The sequence below is a fragment of the Rhodotorula paludigena genome (assembly GCF_050403205.1).
Source record: "Rhodotorula paludigena JCM10292 DNA, Rt_paludigena_JCM10292v1_ctg15, whole genome shotgun sequence".
Lineage (NCBI taxonomy): Eukaryota > Fungi > Basidiomycota > Microbotryomycetes > Sporidiobolales > Sporidiobolaceae > Rhodotorula > Rhodotorula paludigena.
Genome location: NW_027481443.1, coordinates 218,182 through 244,709, shown reverse-complemented (window position 1 = coordinate 244,709; position 26,528 = coordinate 218,182). Strand labels below are relative to the sequence as shown.

Below are 26,528 nucleotides of genomic sequence, written 5' to 3'. Positions count from 1 at the left end.
CGAGCGAGCGAGAGCAAGAGAGAGGGAGCGAGTGCACAGTAAGCGAAAGCGAAAGTAGCACGCGCCTCGGAGGCTGGCCGTCGCAAGTGCACCGCGCGGCTTGCAGAACGCGGAAGCACTCGAACTGGACCGCACTCTACGACTCGGCCGCGCGCTCAGTACTCGCCGCCCAGCCTCTCGCACGCTCTGCTCGCAGCACCATGGCCAACTGGGCGGGCGTAGCGGCCACGCTCGGCGCCCTCGTGCGGCCCTCGACCCTCCAGCCGCGCATCACGGTGCCCTCGATCGCCCACCTCGACTGGCACCGCCTCCGCTCGCTCGCTAAAGTCGACGGCGTCATCATCGACAAGGACAACTGCATCGCAAGCTCACGCTCCCCTTCCCACCCGCCACGTTCACCCGCTCACTCGCACCCCGCAGGCCCGCCCCGGCGACGACCACCTCGCGCCCTCCGACTCGCTCCACGCCGCCTGGCACACCCTCGTGCACGCCTTTGGGCCCGCCAACGTCCTCGTCGTGTCCAACTCGGCCGGCACCCTCGCAAAGGACCCGCTCCTCCTCCAGGCCCAAGCCACCTCGCGCAACCTCGCCGTCCCCGTCCTCGTCCACCCGAGCCCCAAACCCGCCCGCGCGTGCGCGAGGCAGATTGCCGCGCACTTTGCCACGAGCGCACACGCGCGCTTGCGGGTGAGAGACGGCGCGAGAGCCGACGCTGCCGTCGTCGGGCAGGTCGTCTACTCGCCGCTGGCGCGCGCACTCGCCGCAGAGCGCAGCCAGGCAGCCCCCGCCGAGCTGCAGACGACGGGCACACCGCCGCGCCCGCTCCGCCTCCTCGTCATCGGCGACCGCCTCGCGACCGACATGATCCTCGCGCACCGCCTCTCGTCCCTCCCGCTCTCCCCCTCTCCCTCCTCCTTCGCGCGCTTTCCCCTCCTCGCGCGCATCTTCTCGCGCGCGCGACGAGCCGAGCGCGGGGACGAGAGGCGGATCGAGGCGATCCCTGTCCTGACGACGCAGCTGTGGGCGCGCGAAGGCGCAGGGACGACTCTCCTCCGCGGCGTCGAGCGCGCGGCACTGTGGGGCCTTGCGCGGCGGCGAAAGCGTGTCAATCGGGCAGGGGACGAGGTCGACTGGGAGCAGTTTGTCATCGGGGGTGCGAGGGCGCAGAGGGACGAGGTTGCTGCGGCAGAGGGCGGAGAGTCGCTCTCTGCCGCTCCTGCCGCTCCGCCGTCATCACCGACACCTACTCCACCACCACCACCTCGCCCGCCTCTGCTGACCCGCCTCCCATCCCCCTCGGACGCCCTCGCCTCCGCCCGCGCCTTCCCCTCGCGCCTCTCGACCCTCCCCACGCGACTCTCTTCCGCCCTCTCGACTCTCCCCACGCGCCTCTCCTCAACCGTCTCTTCCCTTCCCGCGCGCCTCTCCCGCCTCCCCTCCCTCGCCCTCCGCACCCTCCTCCCGCCCCTCTCGTCCCTCCTACACCGCACCGCCACCTACCTCGCGCACCCCACGAGCGCGCCCAACCGCCTCGTGCGGATCTACACGCGCCCGGAGGAGCTCGCGCCGCTGCCGACGGGGGCGATCCCGCGCCGCGATGGAGGGGGGGCGAGGGGCGTGCAGGAAAGGTGGGGGGAGAGGGTCGAGAGGGCGTGGGAGAGGGGGGTCGGGTGGGTCGAGGGGGTGAGGGGGCGGGTGAGAGCGAGGACGGGGAGGAGGGAGGGCGCGAGGGAGTGAGTGAGGCGGGAGCGGCTGGCGTGGAGAAGTAGAGAGAGTGGAGGGGAGGACTGCAGGTGGTGTTCCGGCTCAGTCTCTCTCTCTACAGCGAATGCGCGGCCGCTTTTGTCTTTCGGTCTCTCTCGAACGCACCACTGTCGCGACTGTCCGTGCGGGAAAGACGGAGCGAGGAGCGGCTGGACCAGATGCGTCGACGCAAGCGGAAGCAACAGCGCCCGCGAGGAGCGGGGGTCGCCACCCTAAACGGGGAAGCGCGCGACAGCGACTGAAGCCAGGTGGGGTCGTCCAGGCCGTCCTGAGACTACGCAGGAGCCAGTCTGTGGCAGACGAGGACTTGGTCCCCGCGAGAGGAGCGACTCCGGCTTCGCTTCGTCTCGCCTGCATCCGCTCGCTCGCTCCGACGAAGCCCAGCTCGGGCGCACTCGACCTGCACGACTCGAGTCCACCCGCAGTCTGCTCGCACCGTGGCTGCGCTCTCCCGCTGCTCCGCTCGCTGTCGTCATCTCTCGACGCTGCCCTCGTCCGCACAGATGGCGCCCGTCATCATCACCATGGTGCGCCACGGCGAGTCCAAGGACAATCTCACCGGTGCGCCCGTCCCCACCCGCCTACTCGCGCGCAATTGGGGCTGATCCTGTTCGTTGTGCAGCACTGTGGGCTGGGCATCGAGACGCACCGCTGTCGAACCACGGCTACAACCAGGCCCTGCGACTCGGGCAGGCCTTCGCTGACGTCCCCATCACCGGTGCGTCGCGGGCACCCGTCGCTCTAAGCGCCGGAAGTCGAATCCTTCGCCGCGAACGCGTGCTTATGATCGTCCATGCCCACAGCCATCTACGCTTCGGACCTGAAGCGCGCCAACACGACTGCGCGCGCAATCTACGACGCCAACAAGACGAGCCCGAAGCCGCCGTTCACGACGTCGCCGCTCCTGCGGGAACAGTTCTTCGGAGAGGCAGAGGGTGCGCGCTGTGTTCTCTCGCCTCTGGTGTTCGATGCAGTCGTCCGGAGAGCGACCATTGCAGTCAGCTGACTGCCTCTGCTTCCGCAGGCGAGCCGTGGGATGCCGGCAAGTTCAACAGCGTGCATCTGCCGTGGGAGGACCACCGCGCGTTCCGCATCGCGCCCAACGCCGAGTCGCTCAACGACGTCGCCGCGCGCGCCGACCTCGTCCTGCGGCACTTTGTCCTCCCGCACGTCGTCGCGACCGCGGCCGTCCCGCCCGGCGCGGGCCCGCCGCAGCAGCACCACATTGTCCTCGTTGCGCACGGGATCTGGCTCTCCGAGATGCTGTTTGCGCTCAAGCGCACGGGCGACCCGCGGTTGCGCTATGTCAAGCAGGGAGGGTACGTCAATACGGGCTGGGCGCGCATCGAGCTCGAGCTCGATGACCCGGCGGCGGTGCATGCCCTCTCGCCCGGCGCGACGTCGCCCAGGGACGAGTTTGGCACCGACGCGCGGAAAGACGACGCGTTCTCCTCCCCGCCTGCGCCGTCCGAGGCTGCTCCCGCGCCCTCTTCGACCGTCTCTCCCGCGTCCGAACAGCCTTCTCCCTCCTCCTCCTCTTCCTCACCCGACGCCCCCTCAACCGACTCGTCCCCTCGCCCGCCCCTCCCTCCGCACCTGCACTCCCTCCTCCCCACCCTCCCCCCCGTCCCGCCACGGGACCCGTCCCTCCCCCCCGCCTGGCCGCACGCGTCCTCGCCTCCCGCCGCACACCCCGTCCCGATGTGCCGGCACCGCGTCGTCGCGTTCAACCAGGCCGAGCACCTCGTCGGGCTCAAGCGCACAAAGGGCGGGGTCGGGAGCGGCGCGTGGGACGAGAAGCAGAAGGGGCTGAAGGAGTTCTTCGGCGGCGGCGGCGGCGGCGGTGGCGGAGGGGGCGCGGAGAAGCAGTAGTTGATACAGTGCGGCGGCGCAACCAGAGCAGCAGTTCCCGCTGCCTCTCGCTTCCGCTCTTCTGGCGAACCGATGCGCGAGGAGTGAGAATGAAACATCGCGAACATGCGTTGCGTGTAGATGCAAGTCGGTGCGAGGGCATGCGAGGTGGGTGGATTATGTACGAGATGAAAGGTGCGGAGGGTTGTATAGACAGAGGAGGGAGTGGTCTAGGGAGAAGAGGCGTGCCCGCTTAGAGGGGAATCGCACGGCGCTGCTTGTTGGTCGTCGCCGGGCCGTTGAACTGGGCGCACTTGGGCGCGACGGCGAGGACGTCCTCGCGCGAGAAGACCTCGTAGTTGCGCGTGCAGTAGAAGAGGGCCTGGTTGCAGCTCGCCTGGAGGACGTCTGTTCGTCGCGGAGCACTCTGTCAGCCGCCGGCAGATTCGCGAAAGAAGTGCGAACACGCACTCAGGTTGGCACTGTCGGCGCCGGCAGCCTGCTTGAGGCGCTCCGTGCAGAGCGAGACGTCGTTCTTGCACTGCGGCTGGAGGTTCGACAGGGTCGCGCCGGCCGACGCGAGCGTGCTGACGACGCCGTACGCGAGGTTCGACACGACGCCCGACGTGAGGCTCGACTCGAGCGTCTGCACGAGCTCGTTCGTCGGCGTCTGCTCGCCCTGGTCGAGGAAGCCGTCGATCGCGGCGACAATCTTGTCGGCGTTGAGGGCGACATTGTCCGACTGGTACAGGAGCGCGTTCGTCGCCGTCTGGATCGCGGGGCACACGGCGGCGGCACCCTCGCCGTTGGTGGTCTCGCCCGAGGGGGCGGCCTGGACGTAGCCTGTCGACGGGGAGTGTCAGAGCCCGAAAATCGCGGAACGGAAGGTGGAAAGATGCGCACCGGCGGCGACGGCGAGCATGGTAAGGGCGGCGGCGATGCGGACCATGATGAGAGTGGACGAAAGGGAGGTTCAAGAGAGACTGGAGGAGTGCGAAGTGAAGAAGAGAAGGAGAAGAGCGAAGGCCAGCAGAGCGAGGTGGTCGTCGAGAATGAAGCCGAGCAACCCTGATGAACTGGTCCCGGTTGGGTCCCGGCAATACAAGTGAGACGGCACTATCATGTTACTAGCGCATGCACTTGACCCGAGAGAAGCGGTCATGACGTGAACCCCAGACGAAGGGGACGGGGAAAAGAGGGCGGTCGGGGAGCGAAGGCCCGCTCATTGGCGAAGCGGTTTCACTTGGGCCCTGCCATACACCGATGGTGCGTGTCAAGCGTGCAGCTTAGCGTCGTCAATAAGCCGATCCGCGCGCAAGCTGGAAATCCAGCATCGGGAAAAGCCTGCGGCACCCTCATTGAGTGATGACGCTCCGTCCGCGACGCGCGCCGAGCCACGAGTCTATGCAGCACGTGCGGGTGGGCGCGACGGTCGTTGTCCACCGGACGGCAGCTTGGCCTCGAGCCGGGCAGGAGCGCTGGGCGGAGTGGAAGAGAGGGAGTCTCGGCGCATCGCGGCAGAACCATGCCTGCTACGTTCGCGCCCAATTGCCGCACTGGTGCAGGTCTTGCCTTTCTGGTCTACACCGCATTCGTTCGAACAGCTCTGTGAGGGACGCGTCGGTGTCTCGCTCGTTCCTCTTCCTCATCCGCGGCTTGTCCGACGTGCGGCACGCTGTCTCCTGAGGGGTCTCAAAGCTCGCTGCTGGAATCACTGCTCCGCCCTCCTTCCGACCCTATGGCTACAGCGGTTTCTGCGCTTCCTCCGCTGCCGAGTCCGTCGCTCGATGCGCTGGCACTCATCGATCCGTCCCTGCGAGTTCGCGGCAGATCTGCTCTCCCAGTGCCTCACATCGTCGCCGAAGAAGACTCGAGGCCTGCGACAGGGCGGCGACAGGCACGAAGCGGGTCCACCATGCACGAGGCAGGGCGTGGCTCGCTTTTGGAGACCAGTGGTATGCTCAACGACAGCGACTCATCCGACGACTGGGAGGACGAGCCAGCTGCACTGTCCTTGACAGCTCGGCCAGCTGTGCCAGCTCGACGGGACAGGCGCAGCGTTCGGCGCCTCGTCATCCTGAGCCGACATCCAGCGGTCGTGCAGGTCAGTTCTTTTCGCTCAATTGCCTATGTCAGCCCGGAACTCATCTCCTTGATCCACAGCGAGCCGCACAGCAACTGAAAGCGGTTCTAGTCGCACGGCGTCATGGGGCATTGCCGGGAGAAGAAGACGTCTTCGTTGAGGTGCGTTCCTCTTTCTCATTGACGCCGTGCAGCAGCACAACTGATATATGAGGTCAAGCACATGCCCTTTGCGACCCGGGTGGGCGTGCGGCTGCTCTATCACGGATCGGACCACGGTCATCTGGCCAACTCTGCCTGCGTTCACGAGGTGCTTCCTGCTCAAAAGCTTCGGTCCATTCGCTGCGGCCGCAGTCAGCTGACGCTTTTGACATCCTAGGTGCTGCGAGAATGGTCTGAGCACGAAGGCTTGTCTGGGATTTCTGCGCTGCGGACCGGGTGCTGTCGCTTAGCTCTCCTGTTCCTGCAGGTCGACGGTGCGACGACAAGCGGCACGCAAATGAGCGGATCCTGCATTTCATCAAGACGTACAAAGTCGAGTGCAAGGATCTGCTCGAGCAAGATCTGGCCAAGTACCCGACTTTGAACAGCTTCTTCTACCGGTGCGTCAGCTCGAGCCGAGCGACATGCTCGCCATAGCCCAGACTGACAGGCTTTCGTGCTCCACAGCCGATTGCGCCCCGAAACCCGCCCCATCGCATCGCCGAAGGACCCGACCGTCATCTCCTCCGCCGCAGACTGCCGCATCACCGTATTTGCCAGGGTTGAGGAAGCAAAGCGGCTCTGGATCAAGGTGCACCCGCTGACTTATGCTATGCCTCGCATATTTGCTCAACTCGCCGTCTACAGGGTCGTCACTTCACCCTTCCCTCGCTTCTGCAGGACTCGAAGCTGGCCGCAGAGCTGCAAGGAGGCTCAGTCGCCATCTTCCGCCTTGCCGTGGAAGACTATCACCGCTTTCACTCGCCCATTGACGCTGTCGTCGGCGAGACCACTGAGATTCCGGGCGGCTACTTCGTACGTTGTGCTTCGGGCATGCTAGCGATGCACACTGACAAGGCTCTCTCACGCGCATAGACCGTCAATTCGATGATCGTGCGCGACAAGCGCTTCGATGTCTTCACGGCGAACAAGCGGAACAGTGCGTTAGCCATATGCTTCCAGTCGATGCGCTTTCGTTCCCACTGAAGCGCGCAAGCGCCGAATCTTAAGGCATTCGCAAACTGATGACCTTGCTTCCGCCTCGCAGTCACCACATTGTACGCCAAGCATCCACTCGCTCAGCAAGCTGTCCCGGTCGCATACTGCCAGATCGGCGCGCTCCTCGTGGCGAGCATTCACCAGACGAAGCCGAAAGGGCAGCGAGTCGCACGCGGCGACGAGCTCGGCTACTTTGGTGCGTATTTGACCGCTCGACGCGTTGCTTCTGAGAAAAGAGCGGCGTTGATCTCGATTGTTTGAGTAGCGTACGGCGGCTCGACCATCGTCGTGGTCTTCCCCAAGGAGACGATTGAATGGAACCAGGACTTGCTGGACAACTCGGAGGGACGAAATTCGGAAGGTGTACAGGTCGAGACGCTCGTCAAGGTGCGCGCTTTCTTCCTCTGCTCCTCGCTTGCACACAGCGCTGAAGTTTATTCCGCTCAGGTAGGGGAGGAGATCGGGAGGTGGGTTGCTGGGCGCTGACGCCGTGAGAATTCAATTTTCTGTGTTGCTCAGTCTTCGAATTCGCGCCGCCGCCTATACCGCTCTCGTCCGTCAAAGTCCCTCTGCTCTTCCCCGTCTGAGTCGTCGCTCTGCCCCTCCTCATCGCTCGACCGGCTTGAAGAAGTTGAGGTGGACGAAGCGCTTGAGTACGATCCGTCATCCTCCGACGTCTTCTCTGAGCTGCTCGCTCTCTTGCGCTTCTTCAACCCGGTCCGCCTTCGCCCCCTGAGCCTTGCGTAGTGCGCCCGTCTCGCGTCTTGACGACGTGTGGCAAGCGCTGCTCGCTCTGCTCGGCTGTGCGAAACGCAGGCCCAGGCGATGGTTGCCGCCGCGACAAGCGCGACAAGAAGGCAGAGGACGAGGACGAGAGACGAGTGCTCGTAGGAGCCGGAGAGTAGGGACGAGATGGTGAAGGTGCTGGTCAACGTTGTAGAGGTTGCAAAGGCGGTCCTGCGAAACAAGAAATGTTTAAGAAGGTCAACGGTCAATCGACTTCCGAGACGTGGTTGCTTGCGACGCACCGGCTCGACGAGGGGCGCGAGAAGCCAACGGTGGTTACGGTGCTTGTGAGATCCGCAGTCAACTGCGCCGAAAGTCGCTGGCTGTCAACGGTCGCACCAGCGCCTGCCTCCAAGTTGCCGGTCGGCCTGGGAGGTGCAGGTAGACATCAACAATGTCTCCTGAACCCAAGTAAGCAGCGGATTTTGAATGAAGAAACGCACGTCGTGTACATCGCGCTTGAGGCCGACATGGTCCCGTCGCCTCCCTTCGCCGTCCCCTCTTCTTCTTCGCCGCCGTCTCCGCCAAAAGCCGCCTCAACAAGCTTCTTACCCAGCGCAAACATTGACGCGTGGTCTTTACCCTGCTGGTCGGGCACCGTCTTGTCTTTGCCGCCCGGGAAAGCGATATAGAGCACGTCTGCGTCCGAGTGTCCGTAGTTTCCGTTGATCTGGCTGCCGTAACAGACGCGGCCGAGGTAGACGGAAGCCTCGCCCATTGAGCCGAGTGCGTCTAAGCGCATGCAAGCGCGGTCAGCGCTCCTTCTTGTTGCAAACACGTAAACGCAGCGCACTGGTGTCGGCCCAGACCCCGTATGTCAGCTTGCCGTTGCAGACGACTGCCACCACGGACAGAGGCTCGATGCTATATTGAGTCGGTTCGAAGCCATCGCCCTGGTTGATTACGACGTCTGCAAGCGTCATCAGTAGTGGTCGGGGCCGGACAAGAAGAGCTCGTGCTGTCACACATTGCACTGACTGCGCGTCAATGTTGCTTCCCTGATCTGAATGCGTGGGAATCATTCAGCGAGCGGAGTGGAGAGAAGACAAGAATACAACGGACCGTCTTGGAAGGCGGTGTCGCCTAGAAACGATTGATCCGATGCGCAGGGGCCGGTCGTCCCTTCAGAGCCATCGCAGTCGATGTCCTAGCGCTTGCACAGACTTGAGCTGCAGGCAAAGGACTGGGAAACAAGAGAGATGAGCGGACCATGTTGCTCACCCACCACACATATGCTGGGTGCTCAGCCTTGTCTCCGCAATAGTGCGTTCCGTCCTTTCCCGCTCCGTTCTCCTCGTAGCCCCCGTCTCTCGAGTCCAGCACAATCCCACCACCCTTGTCGCACGAGAATGTATCGCCCGTTCCCACCTCGTCAACGAAGGCGCTCAATCCAGGCGGAATGTCAAAGAGCGCAGCCGGGTTGACGGAGATCGAGTCGCCTTCTCCGTCGTCGTCCCGACGTCTCGAAAGCTCGGGCCAGGGCATTGAGAACCCCTTGCATGAGAGGGTGGGGGATGATGCAGCCTTTCACGCGGAACCAAGCCAGGTCGCACGGTGAGCGGCAGGTCAGAGACACAAGCGTGCGCACATTGCCAGTGTCAGGTCTCGAGGACGGAGTAGCAAGCTCGAGAAGCGCAAGTCGCAGCAAGCAAGGAACCGGGTCCGCGGAATGGCGAGGAGGACGGACAGGAGCCGACTTCGCTCTCAGGCATCCGCGTTGTTTCCAGCGTCCTGCGCCCGCATCCCCGCTAGACGTGTCTGGCTATGCTTGGTGATGCTCGCAAGTGCCGTGCACATTGCTGGCTGGCACTGGCTGCGAGCGATGTTCTAAAGCACCGGTGTGAACGCGAGGAAGGAAGAGGGAGGTGGACGTCGGCGCTTGCGCTCGAGCAGGAAGGGCCCAGCACGACCTGACAACAGGCAGGCGGGGCGGTATCTATCCCCCTCAGGAGCAGCCTGAAGTCAACACGCGCCCTCCAACGTCAATGCGAAATGTGCCGGCGCGAGGACCTGCCTGTTCCGCCGCAGGGTTCTTGACGCCGCGCTGGGCTTTGCGTGTGTTGCCTGCCGCTCGTTTGCTGCTGTCTGCTGCTCTACCGAAGACTCGCCCGGCCCGCCGGACGCCTGGTGTTCAGCTCGCCCCTTGTCCTCCGCGAGGTGCTCCCCGCTTCTCCGTGTCGAGACCTTCTCGGCCTCCGCACCTTGGGCGCCGCGCCCAATTTTCCCTCGTGCACCTCGATACAGCCTCTACCTTCGAGCTTCGACCCGCGCTGGGCGCGCCCATCTGGCGCCATGGCGCCCTCGGACCCGCCAGACCAACCCGCCGCCCATGCTCGCGACTTTGCCGTCTCCCCCGCTCCGCCCCCCGCGTCGACCGTGACGCCCCTCCTTGCCGCACAGCCACCGTGGCAGGTCTCGACGCCTGGGACGCCGTACTCGCCCGTGCACCTCGCCCCGCCCACGCAGGAAAAGCCCCGGCGTAGCGTTCAGTTCCACGAGCATGTCGCTGAGCACGTTGCGGTCCCTTTCTTCAGCGAGGCCGTCGTCACCGACGGCGAGTCGACGGACGACGACCACAGCTTGCCTGCTCCCGCCGTCTTTGCGAGGCGGTCGAGCGTGGCGGCGAATGACCCTTTCAGCGACCGCTACCGCCTCGACGACGTACCCGTCTCGCTCATTGGCGGCGTTCAGGCGGACGCCGCGGTGGACAGCTCGGGGGCGCCCGTCGTTCAGCAGCTGGAAGTCTGGGTTGACCCGCTCGAGCGCGACGGCTTACCCACCGCCGTCGAGGGCGGCGCCGTGCCGGATGCCAAGCACGAGGCAGAAAGTCTCGTCGGCGCCTACACGCGCAACGCCAAGGAGCTGTGGAAGAACCTTTCGCAGCGTCGAGCGCATATCCGGGATATGCACGAGAAGGAGGAAGGCGGGGAGAAGGAGGAGGACGCCGCGGAGAAGCGGCCGCTTCCAGTCGATGCTGAGGTGGACGTTCCACCGCCCGGGATGCCTGCCGGAAATATCGGTATTTTGAGCGCGCTCTTCGCGCTTCAGCAGCAGGAGGCGGCCCTGGCTGGCAGTCTTCCCGGTTCGGCCTCGTCGTCGAGCGCTCCTACGCCCATCTCGTCCGGGCCGCCGTCGCCTGAGCTGTCACGCTCTCGCTCTCCGGCATCTCCAACTTCCGCCCCGCCAGACGAGGGCGACGATTCGTCTTCGGACGAGGAGGAGCGCGAACGCTTCATCGCCCGCCTACGAGCGAAGCGCGCCTCGAAAAACGCGTTTCACAAGGCTTCGCACTCTGTTGCTTCGGCGTCGCGGCACGCAGCTGCGGCATCGCGGCACGCAGCCTCGGGTGCGTTCCAGCTCGCGACGGGCAGCGCGTTCCGTCATGGCGAGCGTGGGCGTGGCGTCGGTCCCTCCTCGAGCCTCACGCCGTCACGGTCTGCGTCTCGATCTCGCGCCTCGTCCCCTGCATCGCCGTCGTCTTCCGGCGGTATCTCGCCGATACATGCCCCGACGTCGCCTCTCGCGTCGTCTTTCGTCTCGGCGTTCGAGATGCCGCCGCCTTCCCCGCCGCCACTCGCCTCTCACGCCCGTAACCGGTCAACGACCTCCCTCGTTCACTTCGAAGACGAGTCAGGCGCGCCAGTCGACCCTTCGGCAGCTGGCAGCGCTTTCTCAGCCAAGCACCGCTCGCACTCGTCAAGGTCGCTCACGCGCCTCGTCTCGTCCGTCTCGACCTCGAGCAGCCCGACCTCGCCCCAGGCCCCAGTCGGTTTCGCCGTGCCGCACAAGCACAAGGTCGGCAGCGAGTTCACCAAGCGTATGCGCAAGCTGGGCGACCGGCTCGGGCTCGAAACCGAAACGGAGCGAACGCGGCCGAGGGCGGCGCGGAGCGAGGCGGGAGTCTTCGGCGGTCTCATGCTCGGAGCGGTGCGTACGATAGGCTCTTTTTCGGCGTAGATCGAGGCTCACTTATTGCTCGCAGACTGCACTGGCGGCACCTGCTACTCCCGCCGGCACGGTCGTTGCGCCGCTGCCAACCCGGCCTGGCTACCACCTCTCGCGCTACACCGCCCCGGACCTCAAGGTCCATCGACCCAGTCGCTCCTCACCGACCGATTCTCGTTTCCCATCGCCGCCGCCAGGAGTCAGCGAGTCTCGCCGCACCTTATCTCCGCCGCCGAGCTCGTCTCGCCGCACGCTTTCGCCGCCCGCCTCCTCCTCCCGGCAAACCCTCTCACCCCCGCCATCCAGCTCGCACAGCACTTCCCCGCCGCGAGCTCCAGGGCTGGCCGTCCGCCCGCCGTCCGCTGCGAGCGGAATGAGCTTGAACGAGATGGTGCGCGAGGAGGAGGCGAAGGAGCGCGAGGAGCGCGAGCGCGACAGGCCAAAGTCGCCGCCGCCACCTGTGACTGGTCAGCAGCAGCAGCAGCAGAAGTCGCAGGCGATGCCGCCTTCTGCGATGCGCGGCGGGAGGACGCCGGCTGTAAAGGCATTGCACGAGCGCAGGGGCAAGAAGAAGGCGGTCTTCTCGCTCGACCTGGACGATATGGTGCGTCGCGCCCGTGATGCGCCGCTCCTCTGCTGCTCGCGCTGAAATCTCTCGCTCGCAGCCTTCGCCACGCGCGCAGGACTTCCAGAGCGCCTCATCTTCCGACTCTCGCCCGTCACTCACGATCGACACTTCCGCACTCAACACGAGTACCACTGCCTCGACCCCTTCGCCGACATCTGCGACAGCGTACCGGTTCTTCGGGGCGCTTTCGCCGCGTTCTGCGCCAGGATCATCCTCGTCCCTGCACCGCGACTACTTCGGCGCCGGCGGTGCGCTCTCCCCGACACAGACGCCCGCCGAGCGCGAGAAGGAGCGCGCCGAGCGGCGCGCGCGCGAAGAGGCCGAGCGCGAGGCGCGCGAGCGGGAGAAGGATCTGCGCGAGTGGGCGCGTGAGAAGAAGCGCCGCCGCAAAGTACGCGAGAAGGAGCTCAAGAAGCGCCGTATCTTCATCACACAACACGTCGCGGCCATTCTGGAGCGGCAAGACTTCATCTGCAAGCTCGCGAGGGCGTTCATGCTGTGCGTCGTTTGCTCCGGATTCCTCGGCGGTCCCGCGCTGACTTGCGACACCTCGGCAGCTTTGGCGCCCCGTCGCATCGCCTCGAGGCGCAGATCCAGGCGACGGCGCGCGTGCTCGACCTGCCTCACTGTTCGGCGATGTACCTGCCCGGCATCATGCTCGTCAACTTTGGCGATCCGCACACCTACACCTCCGACATCAAGTTCCTGAAGCAGTCCGCCGGGCTCGACATCGCCAAGCTTAAGTCTACGTATTGGGTCTACAACAAGGTGCGTGTCCCCCCTTCGCTCTTCCTGCGCACCGAGTTGACCTTGGATCTGCCGCAGGTCATCCGTGATAAGGTTTCGGTTTCGGACGCCTCGAAGCGCCTCGACGACCTCATGACCTCGCCGCCGCACTACAACCTCTTCTGGCATGTCATTATGGGCGCCTTTGCCAGTGCCTGCGTCTGCCCGCAAGGTTTCGGCGGCAGCTTCATCGACTGCCTCATGGCGGCTGCGCTCGGCGGCAACGTCGTCCTCGTCCAGGTGCTCCTCGCTCGCAATGACCTCTACATGAGCTTGTTCGAGTGAGTACAGTTCCGCTTGCCTGACGATGCATGGCTCACATCCGTGCGTGCAGGGTTGCCGTCTGCTGCCTCAATGCCATCATCGCTGGACTGCTCTCGTATACGGATCAGTTCTGCTTCTACAGCATTGCGGGCGCCTCGATCGTCATGAGTGAGTGCAGCCTGAACCTGTCTCGTGGCACCCATGCTGACTCGCCGTCGTAGTCTTGCCCGGCTTCATCGTCCTCGGCGCGGCTCTCGAACTCGCGAATCGACAAGTCGTTTCGGGCGCCGTGCGCATTACCTACGCAGCGCTGTACTCGCTCTTCCTCGGCTTCGGCCTCAGTCTCGGCAGCGAGATTTACACCATGGGCGGGTCGCACGGTCTCGTAGGCGCAGGCGACTACACCTGCGTCTACCTGCGCGAGGATGCGCCTTGGTGGCGCCAAAGCATCCCGCACTGGTTCTACTTCCTGTCGGTCCCCGGGTTCGTCCTCAGCATGGCGCTCAAGAATGGCCAGGTACTCTGGCGCCGTGACACGGTTGCTATGGTCTCCATCGCAGGTGGAGGTGCGCCTCTCTTCCGCTTGTCTACCCACATGAAGCTGATCCCTCGCTTCCAGCCTGGTGCGTCAACTTCTTCACCGCGAAGGAGTTCGTCAACATGCCGGCCATCACCTCTTTCTTCGGCTCCTTCGTCGTCGGCATTCTGGGCAACGCTTGGGCGCGCCTCACTCGGGAGAGCGCTTACGTGGTCATGATTGTCGGGTATGCGAGGCGTCATCGCACGGCACGGTGAGCACCCGCTTACTCGTTTCGCCTTTCCTGCAGCACCTTCGTTCAGCTCCCTTCCGGACTTGCAAACGGCGGCCTCCTCCGCTTCGCCACCGAGTCGGCGAGCGGCGAAGCCAACTCTTTCGGCACCGCCATCGACGCTGCCGCAGGCGTCATCCGCGTCACCGTTGGCACGACCCTCGGACTCTTCCTTGCCGCCGCCGTCATGAACGTCGTTTCACGACGTGGCAAGAAGCGCGGAGCGCACCTCTCTACATTCTAGAAGGCTCACAGATATACTTGCTCGACCTACACTATTTATCGCCGTCATTTCGTCATGCCTTTTCATATTCAGTCCGTTGTTCACCCTGCATCGTCGTACGCCTATACTCGCATTCCCTCGCAACCGTCGTTCCCCAGCTGTGTAGATTGGTTGTGTAGATACTATACGTTCCGTAGAAGCGCTCGGTAGAAGCGCTCGGTAGAAGCGCTCATTGGGCCCACTCTGGCATTTCGACGTTCCTCGTTTGAAACGTTCACCTTGGTCTTGCTGCATGGCTCGCGCACGGATAATTGCAGGTGCGATGACGGACACGGGAAGAAACAACAGCTGCACGACGCGCTGGGTACGGGAGGATAGAAAAGCTCAAGACCTCATCGCCGACTTCGTCCTCCTCCGCGGCGACCGCCCGCCGTCTTCCTCCTCCGCGCCCTCTTGCGTCCCGGTGCCGACCATCCGTCGCATCAGTCCCGCGAAGTTGAAGTCCCAGAAGCCGCTGCCGCGCCGCTCGCTGCCCTCGTCGGACCCGGTCCCGGGCGACTCGCCCTTCTCGCTCGCGGACGCGGGCGGGCCCATGCGCATCCCGAGCCCGAGGACAGGCCTCTTGCTCTCGTCGGCCTCGTTCTGGCTGCGACCGAGTCGGGAGCTCGTCCGGCCTCTCGACACCGACACCCTCGCCTCCCTTCGCGCCCTCGCGTCCCTCGAGCCCGAATTGCGCGCCGACGTGCCCGCCGCCGCTTTGCCGGAAGCAAAGCGCGCAGCTCCCCGACCGCGCACGGGGCCCTCGCTGTCCTCCGAGGCGGACGCAGCTGCAGACGCGACGGGCGAGTCGCGCGCGGCGAGGGCCTCGCGCACGAACGGCACGGCGCGGTCGTCCGAGAGCGTGAGGACGATGCGCGACCTTGCACCGCCATCCTCGGTTCCCGCGCTGGTCCTACGACGCCCGCGCAGATCGAACGCCTCGTCGCCCTCGTCGACCTTGCGGATGGAGAGGTAGAACGTGAGGGCGTCAACCTTGTTCGGTGCAGCGCTCGCCTTGCCCTTCTTGTCCTGCCCCGCGCCGCTGCTGTCCGCGTGTGGACCCTGGCGGCGCGCCTGCTGCGGCGGCGTCGATGCGCTGCGGAACTGCTGCGGCGTCGCGCCCAGATCGGTGTGCGCGCGCGGGCCGAGTCGCGGGCGACGAGGCGAGGTCGACGTGGAAGTTGCGAGCGGAGAGCGCGGTGCCCGAGAGGGGTTCTGCGGGTCGAGCGCTGCGCGAAGGCGCGCAGTGGCGGCGGAGATGGGGGAGGCGGTCGGGGAGGGAGATGGCGGTAACGCGACGACACACTGCAGGTAGCAGACGTAGGACTCGTCGGCGAGAGCGGTCGAGGGCGACGGGTTCGGGAAGGGAAAGGACGAGGGCGAGGCTGTGGATGGGATGCTCGGCGGAAGAATGTACGGAGTTGGCGGGAGAGAAGGCGGGATAGAGGCGGGCGAGGCGAAGCTGCCGCGCGAGGAGGTTGGGGAGGGAGAGCCCTCCTGCACGTGGTAGAGGATTCCGCGACACCGCAGAGCGTACTTGATGTACGAGACGGCGCGCCGGATAGGCTCGTTGTCGGGATTGAGAAGGCCGATTTCGATCGGAGGAGGGACAGTAGGGTGGTCAAGCGAAAGGAGGTCGAGAGAGGACGAGGTGAAGGAAGCAGGAGAGTCGCGTCCCGCGTCGTACAAGCTTGAAGACCGGCGAGCGGAGGTCGTCGGCGAAGGGCGTGACGAAGCGGCGCTCGGCGATGTAGGTGGCGAGTCCGGCGCAGGCCGAGGCAGACCCGTCGCAAGCACCGTCGTAGGCGACACGACCGGGTCATCGACCTTGATCGTCCTCGCCGACGACACCGACCTGGATGTTCGCCTCGGCGGCACCTTGAGCTGCTGCTGTTCCAGGTTGAACCCGTCCTCAGCTACTGCGGCGTGAAGCTGCGGACCCTCGCCGCTCGCCTCGGCGTCCAGGTAGAGCTCGAGGTGGTGCTGGAGCGGGCCGGGCAGGAACGACGTCGTCTTGAAGTCCTTCTTCTCGCGCTCCGGCTTCGGCTCGGTAACCTTGCGCCCTTCGCGCTCGGCCCGTTCGCGCAGGCGATCGGGCAAGACGTCGCAGAAGCGGTCAAAGGCGCGCATGCGCTTGCGCCCATCGAGGTGCAGGAAGCCGGCGAGGACCTGGCGAATCGGCGCGTCGCGCACCGTCAGGAGCGCGTCGACGACCTTGTCGGCGAGAGCCTGGAACGTCGTGTGCCCGATTCCGAGCGGGTACTTGGACGGCGTGAGGCATCGCAGGATTGTCAAGCCGACACACCAGACGTCGATCTCGGGGCCGTGGTATCGAACGGCGCCAGTGCGGTCGCGCAGACCCCGCCATAGCTCGGGCGAGTGGTAGGCCGGCGACCCACAGCAGGTCGTGAGCTTGGCTTCCGATGCGGAAAAGTGTGTCGCGAGGCCGAAGTCGAGGAGCTTGAGGAAGAGGGTAGGCGGGGTGGAGGGGGGAGAAGAAGCGGGCGGCGGTATAATGCGGATGAGGATGTTTTCGGGCTGCACGTTAACGAGGGGTCAGATGCTGTGCGAGTTTTGACATGACGGGGATGCACACCTTGATGTCCCGGTGACAGACTCGCAGCGGTTCGTGCAGACTGCGCACTACGCTTGCGAGCTGTTCGAGCAGAGCCCACGCCTGGTCGACCGACAAGACGCCATCTGGAGAGGATGACACAAGGTCCTCGAGCGTGACAAACGAGGCGAGCGATTCCTCGACGAGGTAGAAATGGCCGGGCGTGCGGATCGTCTCAAAAACCTGTAAGACACAGACGTCGGCTCGAAAGTCAGCCCCTCAGCCACAGCCACCCGAGCTTGTAAGACATCCAGGAGTGGTCGAGAAGCGATGTGATGCGTACCTTGACGAGGTTTCGATGCGGGAGGAGCTGTGCGAGAATGGCGGGCTCGCGTAAAAGACGCGACGAGATGAGCTCGTGATGCGGGTGCAAAGCTGTATGCTTGAGTGCGTACTGCAGCGTTGCCTCATTGTCAGCTAAAGTCAACATGGTTCTCGGGAGATTTGGGCTGAGTCTCGGCGCACCTCGGTGCCGGCCTTGCGGACAAGCAAGACCTCGCTGAATTTGCCCCTGCCGAGACTGACGCGCTGCAGCGAACCGAGTATTGAGAAAGTAGGCCCTGGGGAGTCTGAGGCAGAAGAGGCCGTGGATGGGGTCGCGGGCTCAAGGTTGAACCCGTAATCGGCAATGCCAAGCGGGAGGAGCGAGTCGAGATCGTGCCGGTCGACAGAGCGTATAGGTTGTCGGATCTGGCGGTGGCGCGTTAGGATTGAAACCTTGATGCTGTTCACGTCAGACGCACCTGGAAGCGGATAATGTCCTCCACGCCTCGGAGCGACGAAGCGCCGTTCTCCTCGTCCTCGTTGTGCCAGCTGTATGTCCCCACGAGGCCTTGGGCACTGAGTGGCCGCCCCACCCTCGGTTGATCCCCCTCATCCTCTTCACTGCTGCTCGTCGCGCCGACCACGAATGCGACGGCGCGCTCCTTGCCCTTGCTCGACTTGCGCGCGAAAGGATGCAGTCCGCCTGCCCCGGTTCGGTCCGCCCCGCCTCGGTCGCTCAGCCCGCTGGCACTGCTGCTCGTGCTGCCCTGTCGAGAGCTCGGCGCTCGAAGTGCGGCTTCTGAGACGCGATAAGGCGAAGAAGGTCCTGCGACGGGTGCGATGCCGGGTGCGAACCCTGCACTGTGCGGGCTGGGCAGCGGTGGTGGAGCGGCTGAAAGCGGGCTCGGTACGCTCGTGGTGCTCCCTGACCGCGCTCGTGCCACGGACGAGGCGTTGACGAGGTCTGTTGCGGTCGAGCGGGAAGCGGTCCGCAGAAGCGGCGGACGGGGTCGAGCGAGTGCGGGCGTGTGCTCGGCGGCGGGCGATACAGGCTCTGCTGCGCTCGCCGAGGCCATGCAGGCCTCTCGAGGTGTGTGCAGAGCAGCGTTGCAGGATCTTCGGGAGGATGCTGCCTGCTCCCGGCGTTCCTCCCCTGCGGGCTCCAACTGCAGCTGAATTGCGGGGTACAGACACGGCCGTCATCGCCTTTATCGAGAAAAGCGGGGAAGCGGTAGACCAGCATCTGTCCTCCTCGCCTTCGCTTTTCTCGAGAAAGGTAGGTGCAGCTGTCCTCAGTGCTTCCACATGCTTGTGTCGCGCCCTGGGACTCAGCACCGTCTGGATCCGTCGGCCACCTGCTCGTTATCTCGCTTCGGCCCTCGGCCCGCCTCCGCTGTCTCGTCTCCGCACTTTCCCGGCGTTCAAGGTTCATCTTCGGTCCGTTGTGCAAAGATTGCAGCGTCGCAAGGCGCCGGAAGACAGGAAGCCGTCCGGGCTTGCGTCCGGGCCGCTCTCTTTTCAGCATGAGAAGGAGATGCGACGAAGGAAAAAGGCGGCATTTTGGCGTGCTGACGATCCCGCCACAAAGTGCAGACCATCTGGGCAACGTCCATTTGCCCAGGAGCGTCGCTGCACTCGAATGTGGGCAGTGAAAAGAAGCGAGCACGTTGAGAAGGCCAGAGGACAGTCTTTCGTCTCGGACCCGCTGGCGCTCTGGGCTGCCCGCCCTGCGGTCTCACGCACGGTCAAGAGATATGATAAGCATTCTCAGCACAGGGTCGCTCCTCTACACCTGCTCCGTCTTGCGCCCCTCCTTCCGCTCACGCTCCTCGCGCTCGACCTGCTCGCGTAGTCCGATGTCGAGGCACGGCGCAAACTGGCTCTTCTGACGGAGGCGCCAGCCGTACTTGTAGAACAAAAAGGGGGCAGGCGCGCACGCGAGGGCGACAAAGCCGAGGAGCGAGCAGGCCCAGTTAACGCCCATGGCGGCGAACCTGCAAGGGACCTACGTGTCAATCGTCTATAACGACAGGACCGGCCGGCAGCGGCATTGGCAAGATGGGCAACGGGTCGCCGGCACAGGCTGCACACGAAAGAAGTATGAAAGAGGGAGCCATCCCGGCTTACATCTGGCTGGTAAAGAGCGGGAAAGCAGCAGCTATTTCGACATTGTCGGTCAGTCTTGGGGCTCAATGTTTAGACAGCAGGGGGCAGGCACGCACCGACCGCAGAGCGAACTACGGTGTTGGCTGCAAGCGCGGAAGCCGAGAACACTGCGGCGGAGGAGAAGCATCAGCACGGCTCCCGACGGACAGACTCGCGTGAACGTACTGAGGTAGACCTCCACAAGGAACGAAAGGAACGAGACAAAGATCAAGGTGAAGCTGCAGCCTGCAACCAGGGAAAGCGAGTATGTCAGAGGCCATCTCGGTCAGAATCTCGGCGCGGACGAAGCGCACCGATGAGGATGGTGGCGCCGGCGGGCACAGCCCAGTGAATAGACGGGTAGTCTACAGATGCTCTCGTTAGCTTGAGTCTGAAAGGGAGAGGAATGGCACAGTCACGCACTGCCTGTCCAGCCGAGCCAGAAGATTCCGACGATGAGGAGCGGACCAGCGAGCATCGAGCCCCAAAGCCTGCGCACCCGCATGGTCAGTCGAGGGGCCTTGTGACGGACAGAAAGATGACGAACCGCTCCTCCGGCGGCGGGTGGCCGTGCCACTTTGGCATGAGCGTGCGATAGTGCTGCTGCGTGAAGACGCTGATGATGGCGCCAATCGTGGTGCCGATGCCGACACCAAGGAAAATGAGGCCCGTCTCGCCGCCGTTGAAACCGCGAAGCTGGCCCCAGACAATGGGGAAGACCGAGAAGAGCCCGCTGTGAGGAGGGAGAAGTGCGGTGAGGGACATGTTGCGCTGCGGGAAGCGACTTTGACGTACTACAGGATGCCGTAGACGACCGAGAGGTAGATTGTGACGGTGAGAACGATGGGCTCAACGGCAAGCATGATGGCGGGGCGCAGGACCGTCCGCTTCAAGATGGATTTGAGGTCAAAGTCGGCGCGCTCCAAGTCCGCGTACTGCAAGGCGAAGGGTTCAGCGTCGAGGGCTTTGCACCAGGAGGGAAAGCCCGCACCTTGTCGGCATTCTTCTCTGGATCCTCCTTGCGCAAACGCTTGGCCCGCTTCGCCAGCAGGACAGGGTGGTACGTCTCGGGCAGGAAGATGGCGACGAGCGCCCAGGAACAAGCGCCCCAGATGCCGATCACGCCGAAAATCCAGCGCCAACCGTTCGAGTAGGCGTCGACGAGGAAGCCTGCCGTGAGAGGACCAAGCACAGGACTGCATCAGGATGAGGGGATATCAGCAGTGTCCTGGTCCATGCAGGTCGAGTTGAAGCTAACGCACCCCTACAGCCGCACAGGAACGCAGAGCGAGGCGAGACCTGGTCAGATTTGGAAGACAGGACGAAGCGGAAACGGGACGCACGATGAAGACACTTGCTGAGAAGACTGCCATGGCTCGTCCACGTCCGAGAGCGTCCCAAACGTCTGCAATAGCGCCTCCGGCGCTGCAGGTGGAGAAGTAAGCCTACCGCGCCAGTCCAAAGACAGGTCGGGAGACATTCGCACTTGGTGAGCGGCGACGAAGCGAAGGTCGCAGCTGCATAGAGCCTCAGTCAGCCCTCGGCCTCTCGAGCTCCAATAAGCTGAACACACCGAAGAAGCGGATGATGATGATCGTCCAGATATTCTGCGCAACAGCGTCACCGATCTGGAAGAGCGCGAAGACCGCGAGGGTGACGACGAATACAGGTCGACGACCGACCTGAAAGAGGGACGGATGAGTACAGGTACCTTAGTAGACTTAGGCCCGGAACGCACGATCTCCGAGAGCGGCTGTCAAAGAGGGTCAGTGGAACGGTCAGCTTTACATTCTGTACCGAAGCGACGACAGCAGACGCACGGCCCAGATGAGCGGTCCAGCGCAGTCTGTGAGAAAGTAATTAGCCACTGTGGAATCACTGCGCATGAAGGAAGACTTACATCCTGCGAGAAACAGCGCCGTCATGAGCTGCCCGACCTCCTCGCCGTATCCAAACTCGGCGACCACCTGGCGCACCGCACTGGACGGCGCACTCGAAGCGTACGTGACGACGACGGTTGCCTGAGCGCAGAGAAGGGTAACCAGCCACTTGCGGCCCAGGCTCCAGTTCTGCGGGTTCTCGGGGTCGTTCTCCTCCCAGACAACCTTGTTCGGGTCCTCCTCCTTCTCCTCCTTCTCCTTCTTCTCCCGCTGCTGCGGCTGCTCTGAGTCGTTGTCCACGGCGGTGCCCTCCGAAGCAGCTGCATCAGAACCTGTAGGGTGAAAGAGCATGGGTCATGTCTTCACGACGATCAAAAGCGAGACGACGCACGCCTCCTCGACATCCTGCTCAGCTGACGGTGCGCCTCCGAGTACGCCGTGTCGACGAGGTGCAGCTCGGGGAACCCGTTCTCGCTCCATCTGCTCGACTGCCGCTGCGCCGGTCCCGGACGCCCTCCTCCCACAGCGCTCGTGCTGCCCCTCCGACCGCTCGGCATGCGGAAGTCGGGCGCGCGGTGCGGCTGCTGCAGCTTGGAGAAGGAGGTCCCGCGCGTGCGGCTGGACGAAGAGGGCGGGATCTTCGGGAGCGGTGCGTCTCCTCCGTAGTCGCGCATCTCGCGCTCTGCCTCGGCATCGTCGCCCGTGAGATAGGCTGGCTGGTCGGGTGCGTGCATCGTCGAGGTTGGCACAGGCTTGTCGTGCGGGCTGGCATCACGAGACGAGCTGGCGAGGGTCGCCTCTTCGTCTGAAGTCGACGCTCGACTCGCTGGGTTCGAAGTCATCGCAGCAGTGCAGCAGGATGGCAGGAGAGGCAGGAAAGCAAGCAGTGGCAGCCGATCGCGCGCCTTCAGAAATCGCTGAATGAGCAGGGTGAGCCGAACTTGGGTCTCCGAGGCCGAACTCGAGAAACGAAGGGGAGGCGAACGTCATGCCGGGCACCTTGCCGGGCCGTACAGATCGCTCGTGTCCGCGTGGCAGAGTCTCGCAAGGGAACCGATCTGCAAAGTGGACGCTTGCATTGCGAGCATGGCGGTACAAGGAGGGAGCCGATCTCGAACCATGCACGACGAGGTCTTGACGAAGACCCTGGATGTGTGAGCAGCCCGCCTAGGCTTCTTCAAGACTGCTCCAGCAGTTTCTGGTAAGCGGAAGCGATAGGTCAAGCCCTGAGGCAAAAGACGGAGAGAGGACGGAAGGACAAAAGGACGTCTTGGACCTCGGAGTCGTCGCTGCGAGCGGAAGAGACTGAAACGGCCATTGTATCATTTTCGTCGACGTCCCTAGTGCATACGCGCACGAGAGACGCTTCCTCTATCGATATACACACAAAGAGGGGGGGGGGAGGATTGAAGAGGGAGGGATGGGACGACGAGAACCGGTATCGCGCGCTCGAGGGGATATGTACGGCCGAGGGGGATAACTGGGATGGCGAGGGTACTCGGGAAAAAGGGTGCATGGTGTCGTGTGTGAGGTCGGGTGAACAGGAGAAGCGGTGAGCGGGCTGAGCGAGAGGGTGGGCGTTTAGCCGTGGCCCGAGTTGGCTGCGCAGACGAGTGGAAGCGAGTCAGTTAGCGGTCGCACACAGCTGCACTCGCATGTAAGGCGACTGAAATGCGATGGGGAATGAAGCACGACGTACTCTGCCAGCCCCTGGCACGGTCGATTGCGCGGACCCAGCCCGCGTACTTCCACTCGCGCTCCTCGTCGGTGATCTGCGATTTGAAGACGCTCACGTCGAGGCGATTGACCTTGGCGAGCGAGTCGGCCGTCGAAAGGTCCCAGCCGAAGAGCTTGAGCGCCGCACCGGCGAGGAGCGCCGCGCCGAGAACCGTCGACCTGCGCGCGAGCCAGCCCATTGTCAGTCGGAGCAGGCGCGTGAGAGACGATTCAAGAGAGCACGCACTCGCGCATGAGCGGTCGGCGCACGTCGATGCCGAGAATGTCGGCCTGGAGCTGCATCGTGACATCGCTGCCCGTCATGCCTCCGTCGACTTGGAGCACGCGGATTTCGGCCGGGTCCTCGCCCTGGTCGTCCTCGCCCTTAACACCGTCCACGCGCTCGCCGTTGCCGTCGGGCTTGGGCTTGCCTCCGCCCGCGGCGGCAGAGAGCGCGACGTCCTTCGACATGGCTTCGAGGATGGCGCGCGTCTGGAAGCAGGTTGCCTCGAGCGTCGCGCGAGCAATGTGGTGCTTGGTCGTGTAGGTAGAAAGGCCGATCATCATGCCACTGCGAAAGCATCCACGCTGTCAGAACACTCCCGTCAACCTCGGAGAAGACGTGCAGAGAACGCACGTCGCGCGCATGTCCCAATAAGGCGCGAAAAGGCCAGAGAATCCCTGCGAAATAACATGTCAGCCAGGAGCGGAGACAAGCCGGGCTCGGAAAGACGCACAGTCACAAAGTAGACACCTCCCGTGTCCTCCACCTGCTCCGCGAGCTTGCCCGCCTCACGCGGGTGCTCGATCATGCCCAGATTGTCACGGAGCCTGTACAACAATTATAGATTTAGCCGCAAGCCAGGAAGGAGACTCGCCGGGCGAGCCTGCGAATCCGTGGGACGCGACTGACCAGGTGACGGAACTGCCGCCAACAGCGACGGATCCTTCGAGCGCGTAATGCAACGGCTCGTTCGGGCCCATCTTGTAGCCGACCTGCGTAGCGGGACAAAATAACCGTCAGCATGCAGACTTCACGAGCGAGGGGGAGCGTCAAGTCAAAAGCTGAAGACGCACGGTGCTGACGAGACCGTGCGTCGAGCGAACGACCTCGGTGCCCGTGTTGTAGAGCATGAAGCAGCCCGTGCCTGTGAAACGCCAGCGTGTCAGCACTTGTCGCAACCCAAACGAGATGCCGCTCGTCGAGGTGTAGCCTCGGTGTGCAGGCAACCAGAGGAGGCGAACGAGCCGACGCACCATACGTCTGCTTCGCATCGCCCTTCTTCAAGCATTTGTTGCCCACGAGCGCCGCCTGCTGGTCGCCAATGAGTCCCGCAATCGGGACGCCCTCGAGCGGATGCCCCTTCTTGAAAACGCCGTAGACCTCCGAGTTGCTGACGACGCGCGGGAGGGCCTCCATCGGGACCTGGAAGAACTCGCACAGCTCGTCGCACCAGTCTTGCTTGTGCAGGTTGTACAGGAGCGTGCGGCATGCGTTGGACGCGTCCGTGATGTGCTTCTCGCCGCCCGTGTATTGCTGCGGGGTCCGCCCGACGTCAGTACGACAGGAAGGGCTCGGAGCGATGAGGCGAGAACGCACATATACGAGCCAGGTGTCGACCGTGCCCATGAGGAGCGTCTTCTTCTCGATCGCATCTGCGACCTCCTCGACATTGTCCTTCATCCAGTCCCACTTGGTAGCCGAGAAGTAAGTCCTGCGATTCAAGCGCTCGTCAGCTCGTCTTCTCGCAGCTGCATGCCACGGCGGAGAAGCCAACGCACGAGAGCGGCAGGCCCGTCAATCGCCGGATGCCCTCCTCGCCGACAATCTCGCCGTCGGGCGTGTGGAACGTGCGCTCCTCGGCGCGCGCGCGCAGGTCGCGCACGTTGGCAGCGTTGCGTGCGTCGGGCCAGGCGACTGTGCGATGCGAGAGACGAGGTCAGCTCGGCGGGTTCCATGGCATCGAGGGGCGCAAGCTCGGCTGTGAAAGCGCGTTGCTTGGTCCCACGACGGTGTACACGTGCGAGCTGAAGGGACGCACTGGCATTGTACAGCGGCTCGCCCGTCTCCTTGTCCCACAGGAGCGTCGTCTCTCGCTGCGTCGCGATTCCGACACACTTGAGCTCGCGCAGCTCGTGCCCCTTGTCCTTGAACTGCTTGAGGCCCTCCTCGATGCAGCGGTCGATCTCGCGCGTGTAGATGGACGGGTCGTGCTCGTGCCAGCCGGGCTCGGGGTGCACTGTCGGGTGGGGAGAAAAGCGAGGAAGGCGCAAGCAAGTCGTGGGCAGGGTCAAGAGGGTCAGCTGCGGGTGTACAGAGGTACATAGTGACCAACCAAGCAGCGCGGGACGCACGCTGTTCGAACTCAATCTGGTAGTTGGCGATGATGTCGGCCCACTGGTCGAAGATGTAGAACCGGCACGAGGTGGTCCCGCAGTCGATGGCGCTGTGTGGACATGCTCAGTGAGTGTGTCTCGCGGTGCAGGCGGGCATAGTATGCGCTGCGAGGGCGAGGAGCGCACCCGACAAACTCCGTCTCGCGCTGCTGGACAGCTTCGCGGTCCGGGTGACTGCTCGGGCGCGGGCCAATGTCGCCGAGGTGCGGCGGGACCTTGCTGAGGCCCTCGAGGCGGCGGCGGAGACCCTCTGGGGGGATCTGGCCGGCAGTGGACGAGCGGCGGAAGAGGGGCGAGGCGGCAAAGCTGTCGCGGCGGGACTGGGCGAGGCTCTGCGGGCGCGAGTGCTCGGGCGTCTCGTCGGTGGTCGAGAGCGCAAAGGACCCGCGGCGCGACGGCGCGGCGGACGGCGCGTTGGACGGGGGCTGCGAGAGCGGAGTGCCGACGAACGAGCCGCGCCGCGAGGGCGGCATCGAGCTGAGGGCCGACATGGCGCGGGCAGGGCTAGCGGGTGCTCTAGACGGCAGGAACCGCTCGGAGCGGTGCGCAGGCGCGAGACGAAGGCGAATGCGAGGTTCGGTGGTGCGCGCGCGCGGGCGGGGGAGCGGCGCGGCGTGGGGAAGGCGGAGAGGCGCGTGAAAGCAGCGAGAGGGGTGCAGCCGCGCAGGCAGTGCAGAGCAGAGCAAGTGTACAGTACTAGAGAGCAGTCACTCGCACGACTCCAGCTCTGCGGACAGGGTGCCCCCCCCTCGCTCGCTCGCCGCTGCTGGCGTGGCACCCGCCCGCTGCCCATGACGCTCCCGGGGCCGACCCCCTCACACTAAGCTCCGGACGCTCAGCCATTGGCTGCACTCCGCTTCTCCTCGTCGCAGCTCCAGCTCAGCGCACACGGGGCAACTCTGCGCCCCCGAGTCGAGCAACTGTCGGCGCGAGAGGAGGAACGCAGCGCTTCGCCCGCCTAGCTCGAGCGGTTTAATTACCCCAGCACGGCTTCCTGTGTCCTTCTGTCACGACTCCTGCCTCCCAGCATAGGGTCGGCATCCGCGGAAGAGGAGAGACGGCGGCGGGAAATGACGTGTCGCTTGGGAGGAGGACAGGAGGCAGTCGCCAAGTCTTCCCTGCTTTGCCAGATGCT

General features: G+C 64.3%; 9 protein-coding genes across 9 annotated transcripts; 4 read left to right on the top strand and 5 right to left on the bottom strand.

Annotated features, from left to right (window-relative positions):
- Positions 1–200: 200 nt before the first annotated feature.
- GEP4 (phosphatidylglycerophosphatase) lies at positions 201–1,737 on the top strand (the record flags this gene model as incomplete). Its single annotated transcript, XM_076648407.1, has 2 exons — positions 201–362; positions 421–1,737. 2 exons carry the CDS (start codon positions 201–203, stop codon positions 1,735–1,737), a joined length of 1,479 nt encoding a protein of 492 aa, XP_076506096.1.
- Positions 1,738–2,267: 530 nt separating this feature from the next.
- Positions 2,268–3,636, top strand: JCM10292_005800 (histidine phosphatase family protein; the record flags this gene model as incomplete). Its single annotated transcript, XM_076648406.1, has 4 exons — positions 2,268–2,325; positions 2,387–2,482; positions 2,568–2,699; positions 2,789–3,636. The coding sequence occupies 4 exons, from the start codon at positions 2,268–2,270 to the stop codon at positions 3,634–3,636; spliced, it is 1,134 nt and encodes a 377-aa protein (XP_076506095.1).
- Positions 3,637–3,868: 232 nt separating this feature from the next.
- JCM10292_005799 (uncharacterized protein) lies at positions 3,869–4,564 on the bottom strand (the record flags this gene model as incomplete). The annotated part of the gene is made up of 3 exons (XM_076648405.1): positions 3,869–4,023; positions 4,087–4,458; positions 4,519–4,564. 3 exons carry the CDS (start codon positions 4,562–4,564, stop codon positions 3,869–3,871), a joined length of 573 nt encoding a protein of 190 aa, XP_076506094.1.
- A 1,356-nt stretch (positions 4,565–5,920) lies between these two features.
- JCM10292_005798 (uncharacterized protein) lies at positions 5,921–7,383 on the top strand (the record flags this gene model as incomplete). The annotated part of the gene is made up of 9 exons (XM_076648404.1): positions 5,921–6,007; positions 6,052–6,076; positions 6,167–6,299; positions 6,367–6,490; positions 6,547–6,714; positions 6,775–6,838; positions 6,947–7,093; positions 7,163–7,284; positions 7,345–7,383. The coding sequence occupies 9 exons, from the start codon at positions 5,921–5,923 to the stop codon at positions 7,381–7,383; spliced, it is 909 nt and encodes a 302-aa protein (XP_076506093.1).
- Positions 7,384–7,888: 505 nt separating this feature from the next.
- Positions 7,889–8,606, bottom strand: JCM10292_005797 (glycoside hydrolase family 75 protein; the record flags this gene model as incomplete). Its single annotated transcript, XM_076648403.1, has 3 exons — positions 7,889–8,051; positions 8,127–8,415; positions 8,477–8,606. The coding sequence occupies 3 exons, from the start codon at positions 8,604–8,606 to the stop codon at positions 7,889–7,891; spliced, it is 582 nt and encodes a 193-aa protein (XP_076506092.1).
- A 1,369-nt stretch (positions 8,607–9,975) lies between these two features.
- Positions 9,976–14,359, top strand: JCM10292_005796 (uncharacterized protein; the record flags this gene model as incomplete). The annotated part of the gene is made up of 9 exons (XM_076648402.1): positions 9,976–11,610; positions 11,666–12,232; positions 12,294–12,754; positions 12,814–13,024; positions 13,082–13,323; positions 13,377–13,474; positions 13,528–13,872; positions 13,926–14,070; positions 14,134–14,359. The coding sequence occupies 9 exons, from the start codon at positions 9,976–9,978 to the stop codon at positions 14,357–14,359; spliced, it is 3,930 nt and encodes a 1,309-aa protein (XP_076506091.1).
- Positions 14,360–14,722: 363 nt separating this feature from the next.
- Positions 14,723–18,331, bottom strand: JCM10292_005795 (uncharacterized protein; the record flags this gene model as incomplete). Its single annotated transcript, XM_076648401.1, has 5 exons — positions 14,723–16,915; positions 16,974–17,174; positions 17,275–17,385; positions 17,457–17,681; positions 17,735–18,331. 5 exons carry the CDS (start codon positions 18,329–18,331, stop codon positions 14,723–14,725), a joined length of 3,327 nt encoding a protein of 1,108 aa, XP_076506090.1.
- A 710-nt stretch (positions 18,332–19,041) lies between these two features.
- JCM10292_005794 (MFS transporter) lies at positions 19,042–22,122 on the bottom strand (the record flags this gene model as incomplete). The annotated part of the gene is made up of 17 exons (XM_076648400.1): positions 19,042–19,249; positions 19,383–19,413; positions 19,478–19,528; positions 19,587–19,646; positions 19,715–19,765; positions 19,824–19,891; positions 19,948–20,133; positions 20,196–20,335; positions 20,392–20,596; positions 20,677–20,699; positions 20,744–20,825; positions 20,887–20,917; positions 20,974–21,082; positions 21,139–21,153; positions 21,221–21,246; positions 21,301–21,612; positions 21,672–22,122. The coding sequence occupies 17 exons, from the start codon at positions 22,120–22,122 to the stop codon at positions 19,042–19,044; spliced, it is 2,049 nt and encodes a 682-aa protein (XP_076506089.1).
- A 739-nt stretch (positions 22,123–22,861) lies between these two features.
- Positions 22,862–25,884, bottom strand: GUT1 (glycerol kinase; the record flags this gene model as incomplete). Its single annotated transcript, XM_076648399.1, has 13 exons — positions 22,862–22,881; positions 22,980–23,176; positions 23,244–23,567; positions 23,634–23,677; positions 23,734–23,827; positions 23,910–23,992; positions 24,074–24,144; positions 24,254–24,533; positions 24,597–24,711; positions 24,779–24,914; positions 25,039–25,236; positions 25,352–25,443; positions 25,520–25,884. The coding sequence occupies 13 exons, from the start codon at positions 25,882–25,884 to the stop codon at positions 22,862–22,864; spliced, it is 2,019 nt and encodes a 672-aa protein (XP_076506088.1).
- Between the last annotated feature and the right edge of the window lie 644 nt (positions 25,885–26,528).